Source organism: Primulina eburnea, chromosome 10, assembly GCF_022965805.1.
Source record: "Primulina eburnea isolate SZY01 chromosome 10, ASM2296580v1, whole genome shotgun sequence".
Taxonomy (NCBI): Eukaryota; Viridiplantae; Streptophyta; class Magnoliopsida; order Lamiales; family Gesneriaceae; genus Primulina; species Primulina eburnea.
The window spans coordinates 20,049,774-20,065,497 of NC_133110.1; the positions used below are offsets into that span (position 1 = coordinate 20,049,774).

The following is a 15,724-nucleotide window of genomic DNA, read 5'->3' on the forward strand; positions in this document are numbered from 1 at the left end:
AAAATAGTTCAAAACTACGGTACGTTACAATTTATTTTATTATTTAAATTGTAAAGACGATTTTTTCGTTGATTATGAAAAAAAAACTGGTTTTGGAATATACTGTATTGCGAGGCTTGTTGCTTGATAATTGTGTGATTGTTAAGCAACGCTGGTGTCGACTAACCCCGGTCTCGGGGCGTGACTAAAAGCGACATAACTAAACATATTCCCCTAAGTTCTTCTCATTCACCCAAGAGCTTAAGAAGAATAAAGATATTGATATTCGTCCAATTCAGTCAAGTGAAAACTCATCATATCTCTTTACAAAGGCACTTCCTTCGAAAATATTCAGAAAGCATATATATAATATTGCGATACGCAATCTGCGAAATTTGTGAAGAATCGTTTATGTTAACCTGATGGGAAGTTTACGTGACTGCACTCTTTTTCTCTTACTATGATTTTTATCCCAATGGTTTTTCCTAGTGAAGTTTTTAACAAGACAGTATAAAAACACGTAATGAGGACGATCATTGTATCATATCAATATCACAAGATGAGAGTGTTGAAAATAAAAGTCGATATTATTGAATATTGAAAATAAGAGTTGTAAATATTGAAAATTAGTGTACGTTAATGTATGTAATGATGTATTTATTTTTGGATTATTTCCAAAAAAAATCTATAAATAGGTCTATCAATTTATGAAGAAAACACAAAATCGAGTAGACAAAAAATTATAAAATGTGTAGTTTAATATATATATATATATATATATATATATATATATATATATATATATATATATATATATATATATATATATAAGTTTAAAATTTTTACTTTTAACAAAACTCTCAAATTTTTTATTATTTTAAAATGAATTATTCGGATGAATGTGAATTAATCCAAAATTTAAAATTTTAAAAAAATTTAGGCCACATGTATGATTCCGTCCTTGGTCACTCAAATAATTATTGTTCGGATGAGACTAAAGAAAAAATAAATAAACAGATATCTCGAACCCTCAACCATAAAGGGTCACCATTCCTTCATCTTCTCGAGCAGAAAAATATCTCCTCTTGTAGTAAAATGAAGCCAAACCGTAGCGAAGTTAGATTAAGCGGAGAGGCGGCGGCGCAAGTGGAAGCTGCCACCAGAGATTACTTTGACCGACTGGCGCCGAAGCGCCCCACAAAGCCTCAGCGGAGCGAACACGACACCAACCATTCTGACGCTTCTTTCTCCTCCAGCGTCAACGACTCCATTCCTGAACTTCTCCAATTTCAACTTCTCGAGGAAGACACTCAGGTATTTCATATTTATTATTATCAAGAATTTGATCATGTAAACAAGGCCCTGGCAGATTTATTTTTTTGTTATTTTGCAGAAATTGCCGGTTTACTGTGATAACAAAGCTGATGATGAGGAGTTTACGGAAACTGAATATTACAGAGACCTCAATTGCGTTGATAAGAACCATCATACTGTATGTATTTATAATATCTCTACAAATTTCAAGTCTACTGCTTTTTTTAGTCTTAGAATTATTTAGATCTTTTACAATCATTTGTGTAAGAGGAAATATTCTGTTTAACATAACTTATATGAAAATCAGATTTAAATGTTGTCACTAAAATGTTTAGTGAGAACACATAGAAGAATAATTTAATATACAAACAAATATATAACTTAAACCAAAATAACTTAGAATTAATTGTGCAGAAGTATAAATACTTGCGCGATGCCTTATGACAAAATAATCACTAGGCAATAATTTGAGTTTACAAAACCAACACTAGTGATTTTAAAGAAAACTAAATTTCTCAACACGTTGCACCGAAAATGATGTCATCTACATAAACTTGGTAGATAAGTATTTCACCTTTAGGCTTTTAAATAAAAATAGTTTTGTCTACTTCACCTTGTTTGAAGCCAATTTCGAGTAAATACTCGGTCAGTCTACCATATCATGCTCGTGGTGCTTGCTTCAAGCCATAGAGAATATTTTTCAACATGTAAACATGATCCAAGTGGTGTGGATCTTTGAATCATTTAAGTTTTCTGATATATACTTCTTCACACAAAATGTCATTTGAAAAAGTACTTTTGACATCCATTTGGTAGAGTTTAACCTTCATATAGCATGAAATAGCTAGCAATAGTCGGACTGACTGAATGCAGACAATATGAAAAAATTTCTCATCAAAGACAATCCCCTCTACCTTTGTGTACCCTTAAGCAACCAACCTTGCTTTGTTCCGAATGTTGTTTCATGACTCATCAGTTTTATTTTTAAAAATCCAATTTGTACCAATTATGTCACCATCGTCATGAGGTGGAACTAAATACCACACATCATTTCGAATAAACTGTTCAAGCTCATCATACATCACATTTGTCCAAACCTCATCTTTTAATGCATCATCGACATTTTTGGATTCAAAGTGAGATATAAAACAGGAATGCCTAACTAGGAGTACATGGAACTCATGCATAGTAACACGACCATCTTGCGGTAGTCGACATTTTCTTTCTTCCGGGTTTGTATCTCTTCATCCACATTTCCAATTATTTGAGATGATGGATGGTTCTTCTGAACTTTATTTATTTTGAATATTCTTTCCATCTTCGAATAGATCAGGATGTTGTCTATGAAAACTATGACGAACTGTTCCAAATAAGGCTAAAACACGCGATTCATGAGATCCATTAAGATCGCTGGCGCGTTTGTCAATACGAAGCGCATAACCATAAACTCATAGTGCCTATAACGCGTCCTAAAGTCGTCTTATGAACGTCAGACTCTCGCACCTTTAGCTGGTGGTATCCAGATCGGTGATCTATCTTCGAAAACATTGATGCTCTCTGAAGCTGATCAAATAGATCTTCAATCCTAGGCAGAGGATACTTATTCTTAATTGTGACCCGATTCAGCTCCCGGTAATCAATTCAAAGATGCATGTTGACGTCCTTCTTCTTAAAAAACAGTACCGGTGCACCCCATGAAGAAAAGCTCGGGCGAATGAATCCCTTGTCCATAAAGTCGTGTATCTGATCCTTCAGGTCTTTCATTTCTACATGTGCTAGACGATAGGGGACCTTAGCGATCGGCATTGTACCTGGAATCAGCTCGATAGAAGTCTGGTGGAATGCCTGAAACATCGTCCGGGAAAATGTTGGGAAAATCCCTGACCTTGACATCCTCTAGCCACTAGCTTATTGGCTCAGTCACTTCACAATACTCGCCAAAAATTCCTGGCAGCCTCTCCTCATGAGCTTCCTCGCACGGATGCAAGAAATGATGTGCGGCATTTGTTGGTGCCTTGCTGTCTCAAAAATAAATGGCTTCCCACTGGGCGGTCGGATAGATACTGACCTACGTCAAAAAGATATGGCAGCTCCGTTTGAAGAAAGTCAGTCCATACCCAGAATAATGTCGAACTCTGGCAACGGTAGCACAATCAAATCTGCCTGCACCGTATTTTTCTATAACTGAAGCTCCAATCTCTTCACCATCTGCGTGGTAAACATCTGATCTCCAGACGTAATCGAAACTCTGAATCACAAATCCAAAGCCTCTGGTATGATTCCTAGTCGCTTGACAAAAGACTCGGATATAAATGAATGTGTAGCTCCAGAATCTAGCAATGCATACGTGGCTACACCTAAAATACATATTCTTCATGCAGCAAAACATACCATTAAATCTGATCGTGTTGAACCTTAAAAAATTTTCTATCAGTAATAATTCCAAAATTCTCGAAAAATCACTGATTTATTTCTATTGTTCCACCAAAAATTTCGAAGTTTACCACAAGAATTTTCGGAAATTACAAATTGACCCATAAAGTTCGAATTTCAAATAATTTAGTCCTTCGACTATTCGAAAATTGCATATAAAACTTCGATTTTAGTCAATTTAGGCCTTAAAATTCTCGAAGTTATTAATTTGATCCCAAATATTTCGAAAAATGCGAAATAGTTGGGTACGATTAGGTCCCTGTAATATTTGTCATTACATTTTGATCCTCAAAGCTCTTAATTAAATCAATTCAACCCTTAAATCCACCTATTAGAACATGCAACCTAATTTATTCTAAGTTCTTAATCCCAAAAATAATTCTCACAACCAACATAATAATGCATGCAATCGAGGCGGTAAATAAAAATTTTGAAACATAAAGGTTACTGGTGATCAGTGTAAAGTTCGGCTCCACCTCTACGTGCATCACGTAGGCCCTGTCAGTAGCGAGGCCCTTGTTCCTAGTGAAATCAAATTCCTTGTGGCCCTCTTCCTTGCTTATCAATCATTTGAAGGTCCCCCACATACATTTTCCGAAGTTGAAATTGTTGCACTTCTTGCATGGATGCCTCTCCTCCGGCTTAGGAGCCCCTGGTGCCTATTGTGGCCTCTACTGTCCGGGCTTCTTGAACTGACCCTAGGGCTTCTGCTGCCCCTGATGCCTAGGTGGTTCGGTGAGCTGTCTCCTATGTGGCTGCGAGATAGACTTATCCTGATGCTTCTTCCGCTGCATCTCGGCGTAAATATCTCTTAGGGCCTGTTTCGCCTGAAAGGCACAAGCAATGGCCTCATCATTACTCGCCGGTCTCATCAGCATAACATCCTGGCGCAAAGTGGGTCTGAGGCCATCCATGAAATGCCGAGGCTTCTGAGCGGCATCCCTCGTAATAAGGGGCACAAAGTGACAGCCCCTGTCAAACTTCCTGATAAACTCTGCCACAGACAAGTCCCCCTGTCGGAGACTCATAAACTCTCTCGTCTGGCGTCCTCTGACCTCTGCTGGAAAGTATTTGTTGTAGAATGTCCTTGAATTGATCCCATGTGAGGGTAGCCAAGTTCACCCCATGCGCTGCTCCTTCCCACCAAAGGGATGCATCATCCCTCAGCATCTACGTGGCGCACCTGACCCGATCTCTTTCCCTCTGTTAGGAATGGATCAGTAGTACCCCTGAACTCCTTCGGGTTGAGCCTTCTGAACTGCTCATAAATGTCTGTCTGGCTCTTCGGAGCTGCTGCGCCTGCTCCATCAGTCTAGCAATACCCTCATGGACTTTGGTAGCTACGTATCCTGGCGGTGGTGGTTGTGGTGGAGGACTTCTACCTTTTGCAGAAGTATCATCATGTCTGTCAGTGCTGGGGGCGCATCTGAAAGTCATAGTATCTGAATATAGCCTAAATTCTAAAGGTAACCGATCTTGTAATTTAATCTAATTTTCAAAACATTTAATTCTTAAATCATGAAAACAACTAAACATATACTGCAAATCATTGAGAAACATTTATCACGTAAACGTGTGGGTGATAGCATTAAACCATTCAAAACATTTAAAACATGCAAACTTACAGACTTGAGGCTTGAAGACTGAGTTGCTGAAGCTGGCGATTACACAACCCTATACAGGATCCTTGATTCAATACCAACTTAAACGTCTTCTACATTAAATACTGCAAGAAATTTTTTTTTGTAAACTAATTTTTGAAAATTACGTTTAAACGCATGCATGCAATAACAGTTTTAAATAACACATTTTAAAATAAAATGATTCCACTATTGGAAAAAATACCGCAGTCGAAAATATGTCAAATCATCCAATCCTAGACTGTCGTTTTAAAATGGTTCAAATAAGAAGCATGCAAAATCATGTCAACTCAACATCATAAAAAACTAAATTGTATAAAATTATTCATGTTTACTCCTAACTCATAAACATAATGTGCGGAAAAAATATGTTCCTCGGGTTAGCGTGTGCACATCCAGCTTCGCCTTCTCACTCTTCAGTGCCTCCAGTCTCCTCATCAATATGCTCACCTGAATTATTCACACCTAATGATTCTAAAGACTCAACACACCTGAATCGTTATAACAAGTACATATACATAACATGTAACAGTGAAAAGTACTGTAATTAATATACATTTCATAATTTTAAAAGCATAAACTTAAACATATCGCGTCAAAAAATAGCGTGTCCAAAACATGTCTCATCATATCAACATATACGTGTTCATTTTCTTTATTTGAATTCAGATAATTAGTTGTGACTTTCTATCAGCCCTAATCGATGAATCCATCTACATATAACCGTGGGACCCGGCGGCGGGGACATCAGCGACAGTTTTACCCATCCACTGAGCCTTGGCCTTAAATGTTCATGTTCGTGTTCGTGTTCGTATTATTCATAATCAACTCTCATCCTTCAAAACATATCATCATATTCACCACTTATAAAAATCACGCATATACGTAAATTTCCTTAAAATCAGGCATGCAACATATTTTTAATATTTCCAAAAAAATTCATGTTCGTGGTAACATATAGATTTAAAACATGTAATTTAGTGATCAGGGCGTTGCCAAGACTGCTAACTCGACCCGCGTGCAAAATGACCATTTTGCCCCTGTAAACCCTAATTGATCAATTTACCCCTGGATCTCAAAATTTCGACCCGAAGTCAACCAAACTCCTTAAAACACCTCACAACATATTTATAATCATTTTCTAGACGAAACCTCAAGCTCGATATGAAACGTCTACTAATTTTTTTTTTAAAAGCTAAATTTAGAAATAAACATTTGATAGCATGTGTGCAAGGATTGCTGTAAAACATAAGTTTTAAAATAATGGCATTACAATACTGATAAAAATACTGCAGTTAAAAAATATTCTAAAACATCAAACCTTAGACATTCGAGCATCGTGATTCAAAAGTCAAACATGCAAAAATCCTGACAACCATCAACATATAAAAACGACGGAGTATGAAAATATCCATAGTCTCTTCTAACTCATAAACATGATGGGCAAAAAAGTAATGTCCTTGGGTTAGCGTACGCACGTCCAGCCCCGCCTACGCAGTCCTCGGCACCCACAATCACCTCATCAATATGCTCACTTGCATCATTTACACCTAGTTAGTCTAAAGACTCAACACACCATAATCGTTATAAGAAGTACATATACATAACAAGCAATAGTGAAAAGTACTGTAATCAATATACATTTCAAGATCTTAAAAGCCTAAACGTAAACGTAACATAAACATAAAAGTGTCAAAAACATGTCTCAACATATCATCATATACGTGTTCATTTTGTTAATTGAATGCAGTTCATTAGTTGTCACTTTCGTATCAGCTCTATTGTATCATCTCTATTTGATGGATTCATCTACGTATAACAGTGGTACCCGACGGCGGGGACATCACGACAATATTATCCATCCATTGAGCTTTGGCCTTACATGTCAACGTATACATATTAGTATTAATCACAACCAACTCTCATACTTCAAAATATGTCATAATATTCATCACGTATAAAAATCATGCACATACGTAATTTTCCTTAATATTTTTCATAATTACATAAAAAAAAAGTCATATACATGATAACATAAACATTTAAAACATGTCAAATCGTGTTTAGGGCGCTGCCAAGACTAAAAACTCGACTCGTGTGAAAAATAATCATTTTTTCCCTGAGAACCCTAATTAACCATTTTACCATGGACCTCAAAATTTCGAGCCGAAGCCAACCAAATACTTCAAAACATATTTATAATTGATTCTTAGATGTAAACTCGAGCCCATTTCGTAACTTATATGATTCGTTTTGAAACTTGGACAGAGGTCCCGGTTTTAACTTGAATCAACTCGAAACTTAACCAAAATTTCCCCCAACTTAAACAATGACTCGAACTTACGAGAACAGCCCCTAACCACTTATTTCAGACCCATTAGCACCTACGAACAATGCCCGAAAGTTGCTGGAATCTCGATACATGCATACCTAGAAACCCTAGTGTGACAACTCGGCCAAGCCATCAACCCTACACCTAACCAACCTCGATCCAGCCACCCCTAGCTCATCACCGGACCCTCATTGACCACCCTAGGCACTGCACTCGGCTGCATGCACGCTTACCCCACGGTTCCTCAAGATACCCCAACTAGCCACCGTTACGTCCCAAATCGACTCTTAGCCCTCGAAACTCCTTTCTACCCGAGACCAGCCATGTATATACCTCCCCTAGCCCTCGGTTTGGACCCTCCTAGACTGCACCATGGCTTGGTTCAGTCCTCCTTGGCCGTCTACCCTTCCTTTCACTAGGCCGATCGAAAGCCCTAACCATCACAAACCTAAGCCGATCAACCCTCATCCAAACCAAGCAAGACTCGACTCCAGCATCGTGTCCCCTTCAATCTCGTCCTAAGAAATCCCCTAAAATCTCATTTCGACAGCCCCTTGCACAAGAACATGAAAAACTTGTGTTGCATAAATGATATATGCATGTTCATGTCAAATCCTTTTGCAAAAACATAACATCATGCATGAAAAAATAATTTCTCATAAAAACACACACCACAATAAGTAGCGTGAATGATGAGAAAAATAAGATTTATAGCGTGCCTTTGCGTTTAAACGCATGAAAACTTTGATATCTCCGCGTAGGACGAGCACCGGAGAGACGGAGGATGATTTTTCTTGAAAGCTAGAGAGGATTTTCGAGAATTGCTGGTGAAGAACTTTCGAAATGGAGGCTGCTGAATGGGGAGGTCGGTCGTGTGCTTTAGATTAGGTTTAGGGTTAGGGTTGATTGGTTTTATAAACAAAAGATTAGTGTATAATGGGCCTTAATTAAAATAAATGAGTTTAAAATGGTTTTAGGCCCATTATGCAATAAAACAAACCTGTTAAGCCCAATAACATTCTCGAAAACTATTTCGTTTTGGTACGTTTTTGAAAATTTTGCCGGAACCCTCAAAAAGTCATCTGAATCATTAAAATTTGCGTACCGATTAAAAATATAATCTGGCATGTAAAAATACCCAACCAAGGCCCATTTTAAAAAAAATCATACATAAATACACCATAAATTAAATAATTAAAAATAATTATTTAATAAAAACATTTTTCCTGAATATCCCCGCTCTCCGTTCCTCGTTCGAGCGCAAAATACAACTTAAAACCCTAATGAATGAAACTTTAAACAACCAATGAAAGAAACACCTAATCATGCATTAAATGCAAAAAAAATCATTAAACACCTATTTGAAATAAAAACCTAGATTGCATGCAGTCTGGTTACGTAGTTCGAATTTCCTAGACCTTACACGATATATAACTTACACGATTCATTTTAAAACTTGGACCGGGATCCCGGTTTTAACCTGAATTAGCCCGAAACAACATATATCAAACAAATTAAGACCCTCGAAAAATACCTAGTGGCTGCTGGATAGAAACGGCACTTTGCAATCCTACAAAACCTTAGGGCCGAGCCTTGCACTATCCGAACATAGCACACTCTATACTAGACCAGCCCGAAACTAGACCACCTTGGACAGAGACCAAGCCATGGACCCCTCCTGGACTGACCAAACCACGCCCATAGCCCCATGCGTTGCACCCGCTATTCCCCGAAATCACCAAAGTTGCGCCAACCTTCGACTTAGTTCCTTCGATCGGACCTTCGAACATGACTAGCGGAGTTCGAGCTATCCCAGGCCATGACTCAAACCCACCAAGGTCTGGTCCAAGGCTTGGAACATCCCTTGCACCGCCGGCTCACTTGTAATTCACGATCTAGCCCTATCTGAAACACTCAACCAAGAACGCGATCGGCCCTCACCAAAACGTGGCCAACCCGAGAATCGAACACCTTGAAACCTTAACTCTCAACATGCACCGCCCCTTAGCACCACAAATCGGCAGCCTCTTACACAAGAACAACAAAAACGTGAGTTACATACAAAGAACGTGCATATCTTATGACAAAAATATCACACAACTCACGCCACCTGATAGATTGAATGTTTCTAATGCAAAAACATACAAACAACATATAATGATGTGAATGATGTAAAGAAACGAGATATAGGCGTGCCTTTGCGTTATTACGCTCGAAAACCTTGATACTAACGCATAGAACTTGCACTGGAGAGACGGGGAAGGATTTATTTGAAAATCTAGGGGAAAATTCAAAGGAGTTTCTGCAATTATTTTCTAGAATAACTACTGGAGGTTGAAGGAGGGGCGGCCGAATGATGGAGGTAGGGTTACGGTTTGGGAGGGTAGGGTTAATGCATAAAATATATGCATAATGGGCCCTAATTAAATTTAACGAGGATAAGTAGGATTCTAGGCCCAAAATATTTTAAAATAAGCCCATTAAGTTAAAAAAAACTCCCGAAAAATATTTCGTTTAGGTAAGATTTTAAAAATATTGACCGAAACTTCAAAAATTCCTCCGACTTGCTTAAATTTGCGTACCGGTTTAAAATATGACCCAAAGAGTAAAAATACTCTTCTTACGCCCATTTTCGAAAGTCTCACTTATTTACAACATATAATTATAAATAATTATTTAATAAAAATATTTTTCCTTAATTGTCCCTGATCTACGTTCCTTGTTCGAGCGCGAAGTACTAATAAAAGTCCTAATGCATGAAATCTTAATGAACTATGAAACAAAACACATATCCATGCAATAATCATGTATTTAAAGCTTTAAAATAATTAAACACATATTTTAGTAAAACCCTAGATTGCATGCAGTGAGGTTACGTAATTCGAATTTCCTAGACCTTACAAGTATCATAAAAAACTTCACATGTATGTTTATCAAAATTAACATGTAAATTATCATCACACAATTGGCTAATGCTTATAAAATTTGATTTTAGTCCCTCGACATGTTGCATATTGTGGGGCTTCAGTAGTCCTTCAACATTTAGTGTTCCTGTTCGAACAATCCTTTCTTTTGCTCCCCCTCCATAGGTTACTATACCGCTTTTTTGTTCAACGCAATTTGTGAGATGTTCTCATGAACCTGCAATGGGACGTGAGCTTCCACTATAATGGTATCAGTGACTTGCAGTGTTAGTTTTTAACAAAGTATACACAACATTACAATTAATTTTTACCTTTGGTATCCAAATTTTCCGTAAGTAAGTCGATGGTTGGAGGTGTTGCGGGAGGTGTGGCAACACTAGGAAACATCCGATTTAATTTGTTGTTCATGCAGTGTTCTCTAATCTTAAATTGTAGGGTTTGATATGACCGAGTTTAAAACAGTAATGACAAACATACTTGCGTTTATTTGGCTTCGGCTTTTGAGTAGCAAGTTGTCTTTTTGGTGGAGATATCTTAATCATAAATGTAGCTTGTGGCTGTTTAGACGAAACAACTTTTTATTTCACAAAAACAATTGGTTTAGATGATGATTCTCCAACTTCAAAGACATTGTTTGTGAAGCCTAATCCATCTTATCGTCTCTTCCCTTCATCAACATGGAATCAAGCTTAGATGTACTTGAGTTGAACTTGGCAAGAGTTTCAGTAACCTTCTTAAGCTAATATTTGGTTTTGCACAATTCAAAATATTCTTTTCTTAAGATGAGTTCGAGTTTGGCAATTACAGACTTCAACTCTCTATTCTCCTTTGTGAGAGTTGTCTTCAACTTGTTTCTCTTAATCCTGTCAGCATATAACTCATCATATAGTTTTTGTACATTATGTATAATGATTTCTTCATCATCAGCTTCCAAATATTCTTCTGCTTTTAAAATTTCTGAAGTTACTGAATTAAGCCGTAGTGATTTTGAACAGGTGTTCCAGCCAGGTGTTGCAACACCCGAGGCAATACCTAGTGAATTTACTTGTAACCAACGTTTTTCTTCCAGAATTGTAGTCAGGTAGGTGTGGTTATCTTCTTTATTGGATTCATCCTTCTCATCAGATTCCTCATCACTTAGGAAAACATAATATCTTTTTATTCTTGCGGGATCTGTTCGCACATTCGTTGGCATAATGTCCAAGCCATTACATTCTCTGCATTGCACAGAGTCAAATCTTTTCGGATTAAGCTAGCTCTTGTCTTCATTCCTTTGCCAAAAAACTTTCCTTTGGCAGGAAACTTCTATGGTTTCAAGAGCAGTGTTGCTGGGGAATTTCGCTGCCCATTCTTCTTTTTGTCTCGAATCCTCTTCAAATAATATACAAATTTCTTCGTGATATAGGAGATTGTAGGACCGAGTGCTTACCGCTTTACCAAAAGCTATAGCTAGTAGTAATGGTGCAACTCAAATCTTTTAAACTGCACAGCAGCACAAGCACCATGGTTCGATCGCTCTACCAAGCAAGGACAATTATTGCACCCAACAATCTCCCTCCCAATAATTGCACTCCTTGCACTCAATGGGAATCGAACCCATGACCTTGGCTCTGATACCAATTGTAGGACCGAGTGCTTACCGCTTTACCAAAAGCTATAGCTAGTAGTAATGGTGCAACTCAAATCTTTTAAACTGCACAGCAGCACAAGCACCATGGTTCGATCGCTCTACCAAGCAAGGACAATTATTGCACCCAACAGAGATAAGAGTACTCACAAAGATCTGACTCATTAACTTCATTTGACAATTGAAGAAGATCATTATAGGATTTACTTGATACCTGGAAAGCGATCGTCCTACCCTTATCCTTCTTCTGCATAACCATGTTCATCTCGAAGGTGCGGAGTGAGCTTATCAGATCTTCTAATGCAATTAGAGTTGTGTCTTTTGCTTCATCAATTGAACAAATTTTAATATTAAATCATTCGGGCAGTGATTGTTTTTGTTTCTTCCATCATCAGATTCTCAAATTTGGACGTCAGCATTCTCAACTTCGTTCTTCGCACACTTTCAGATCCTTCACAATGTTACTGAAGGATTTCTCATGCATCCTTAGTCGATACAAAGTTTGTAATCAAGCTGAACATATTTAGGTCGACAGAGGTGAAAATAGCGTTTAAAGCCTTTGAAATGTGATTCGAAGCTTGTAATTCCTCAGTATTCCATTCATTTTTAGGCTTTATTAGGCTATCGTCATCTCTATCTATTCTTTTCAGTGGACTCCAACCGATGACAACATGTTGCCACACTCTTTCATCTATGGATTTAATGTATATTTTGATCTTGACTTTCCATAGACTGTAGTTGGATCCATCCAAAACAGGTGGATGAAGTGATGTGTTTGCAAGTGACGCGTTCATTGATTAAGCGAACTGTTAAACAAAATAACTTGACAGCACTTAGTATATCAAGATACTACACTGATACCACTTGTTAGGGGGGAATATTCTTTTAACATAAACAATAAAAATTGGTGTGTATCAGATTTAAATATTGTCCCAGATTGTGACACATAGTGACAACATGCAACAGAATAATATAACACACAAATAAATAACGTAAACCAACATAACTCAAAATAAATTGTGCACAAGTATATATAATTCTGCGGTGCTTTAGGACAAAATAATCATTATAAAACAACTTGAGTTTACAAAAACCAAAACTATTTGTTTTAATGAAAACTAATTTTCTCAACACGTTAAAAAAACAAATTGTTTTCTAAAACAAATAATCAGAATAAGCATATTTAAGAAATAAAAACACGGTGCTGAAAAGTAAAGTAATAAAAACACGATCTTCAGTCAACATTTTTCACGCGTGTTGTCTGCAAATGTCTCCAACAATCACGACAACACGTGAAATAGCACTCTTCAAAACAACATCTTTGTGAATTATTTTCTCTGAAGTTCACGGCGTGCAAAAGTACGCAACCACCAGCCGAAAAGTAGAAAGTCAAAAGTCAAAAGCCCGAAAAGCCAAAGTCAAAAGTTTAAGCCTTTTTCCTTGGCTTGTTTTTCTTATTTATAGCATCCTTTTCTCCTAAGGTTTATCTCCAAAAGGAATTTAACAAGATATGGAAACAAGAGATTTATTAGAAATAAAATCCTTTTAAATAATAATACCATATCATGAAATTCTTATCATAATTACCATATATATAGAAAAAGAAAAATCATTAATTAAATATTTCATACAATCTTATAAATAAGAAAAATATTATTTCAAGGAATAAATTATATTTTAGAAACCAATAATATTTTTATTTTCAATTTTATAAATATCATGATACATTTATTGGCTTTCCCTTTTTTTAGTGAGAAATATGTATCTATTTAAAAAAAGGGTTTGGTTAAATCATACTACCAACATATCCTGGCAAGGCAATATTTTTTTATGTGTTCTAAATATAGTTTAATTTTTATACCTAATATCTTTTTCTCTGTTTTTTACCAATCTACCATTTTTATTAAATACATTAGCCAGTATCAACTATTTTTTTATCCTATTAAAATATTCATTAAGCAAGTACAAAATGTACTTTTCCAATAAAATTTTTTAAATTTATATGAAAATATATGAAATGGAAGGAGTACAAAATAAACAAAGTACCAACAGATACATGATATTCCGAGCAAATAAAAGATGATACAACACAAATAAGTTTATGAAACTAATCGAGATATTTGTTGGCTTTCCCTTTCTACCATGCAATCTGATTAATATAGGCGAAGTAAGAGAGAATGATAATCATTAGCTTAGTTTTAATATCTGTTTTTTTTGTATATGAACTATAACCAGACGGGAACAGGATTCATAAAAGCGGACGACACAAAAGGGAAATGTTTCAGCCTCACACCAAATTCTTCTGTTGCTGAACACCATGACTCATGCAGGGGAAACCCTGCTACTAATGACTGGATTCCAGCTAAAGGTGATACGGTAATTAAATAAATAATTTACTTCTTTATATTTATTACTGTTAATTCCTCATTTTGATTTTTATTATTTTCTTTTAGCCACAACAATAGACTGATATTTATTCTTGAGATAGTCATAAATTAATGTAAATATATATTTTTAATCAGGAAAAGATAGGCAAACACTCTTTTTTTTTTATATATATAATTGTATTTAATTCTAGTCGCAATCTCATTTTGTGCAGGTGAGTTTTATCTCCGGCAAGCCCAACCGGAGTGAGTGAGATCAAATCCATTTGGACTTTACCCACTCTCTGTCTCTCTTATTGTCTTGTTTGTTTTTTTAACAATAATGACATATCGTCTCTCGTTTCATCTTGGTTGGCATATTTGACACTTTTATTCCCAATGCGTGGTTAAAAAAAATTTGGTTTTGTAGAAACAAATTTGAAGTTGAAGGTTTTGTTGGTTCACCGAAAAAATCAAGGATTTAGTGTCAGATGCAAATTATGCAAGATTAAGTTATATCATTAATCGGTTATGAAAAAACGATAAGGGGTGTCATTATTCAGAATTTTAAAATAACTGTGTACTGGTTTATGTAATTTCTGTTTCTTTATTCATTTTAGCACAATTTGGAGGAGGTAACAATTGAATTCGTAATATCGAACCCACCCTTTTTCTGTGCTTGAAAAAGGGCATGAGAAATGATTCTTTCACAATCCTAAAATCGGAGTCCCTATACAACAGACGGTGGTTGGATTCTTAGAATTTGAATCCAAAATATTTACTGATTTGAATTACGAATTTAGAGATCTTGTCCATAAATCTCGTGTTTTTGGTGAGAGTCCGTTTGAAAATAGTATACACTGTGTAGGGTAGAACTCTAAAATGAGAGCACACATACTTGAACGATTGTTTTGTTTTCTTACAAATACAACATTACTAGTCTGCAATCCCAGGCTTCATGTGGAAAACATGTTCAACTAAAATAGCTGTTGGGTCATCGTATTCTCGCACCCAAGATGCAGCAGACGTTTAAAAATTTTGTTTTTGGGCGTTGTGTGTTCAAAAACATTCATAGGGCGTTTAGAATTATACCTTTGCGTATTAAACGTTGG

General features: G+C 36.3%; 1 protein-coding gene across 2 annotated transcripts; it reads left to right on the plus strand.

Annotated features, from left to right (window-relative positions):
- The first annotated feature begins 996 nt into the window (after positions 1–996).
- Positions 997–15,003, plus strand: LOC140803205 (uncharacterized). Of its 2 annotated transcripts, none has more exons than XM_073158936.1 (4): positions 997–1,293; positions 1,373–1,471; positions 14,485–14,617; positions 14,849–15,003. In XM_073158936.1, exons 1-4 carry the CDS (start codon positions 1,075–1,077, stop codon positions 14,881–14,883), a joined length of 486 nt encoding a protein of 161 aa, XP_073015037.1. In that variant the 5' UTR covers positions 997–1,074; the 3' UTR covers positions 14,884–15,003. The 2 variants fall into 2 exon arrangements, with proteins under 2 accessions (XP_073015037.1, XP_073015036.1); XM_073158935.1 differs by having other exon boundaries at positions 998–1,293; positions 14,485–14,625.
- Positions 15,004–15,724: the final 721 nt, after the last annotated feature.

What these genes read in the sequence shown, in the direction of transcription:
- LOC140803205 (XM_073158935.1), top strand. Translation starts at nt 1,075, where the DNA reads ATGAAGCCAAACCGTAGCGAAGTTAGATTAAGCGGAGAGGCGGCGGCG. An exon ending in TTGATAAGAACCATCATACT is followed by an intron (nt 1,472 to 14,484) that starts GTATGTATTTAT and finishes AACTATAACCAG; the next exon opens with ACGGGAACAGGATTCATAAA. An exon ending in TTCCAGCTAAAGGTGATACG is followed by an intron (nt 14,626 to 14,848) that starts GTAATTAAATAA and finishes CATTTTGTGCAG; the next exon opens with GTGAGTTTTATCTCCGGCAA.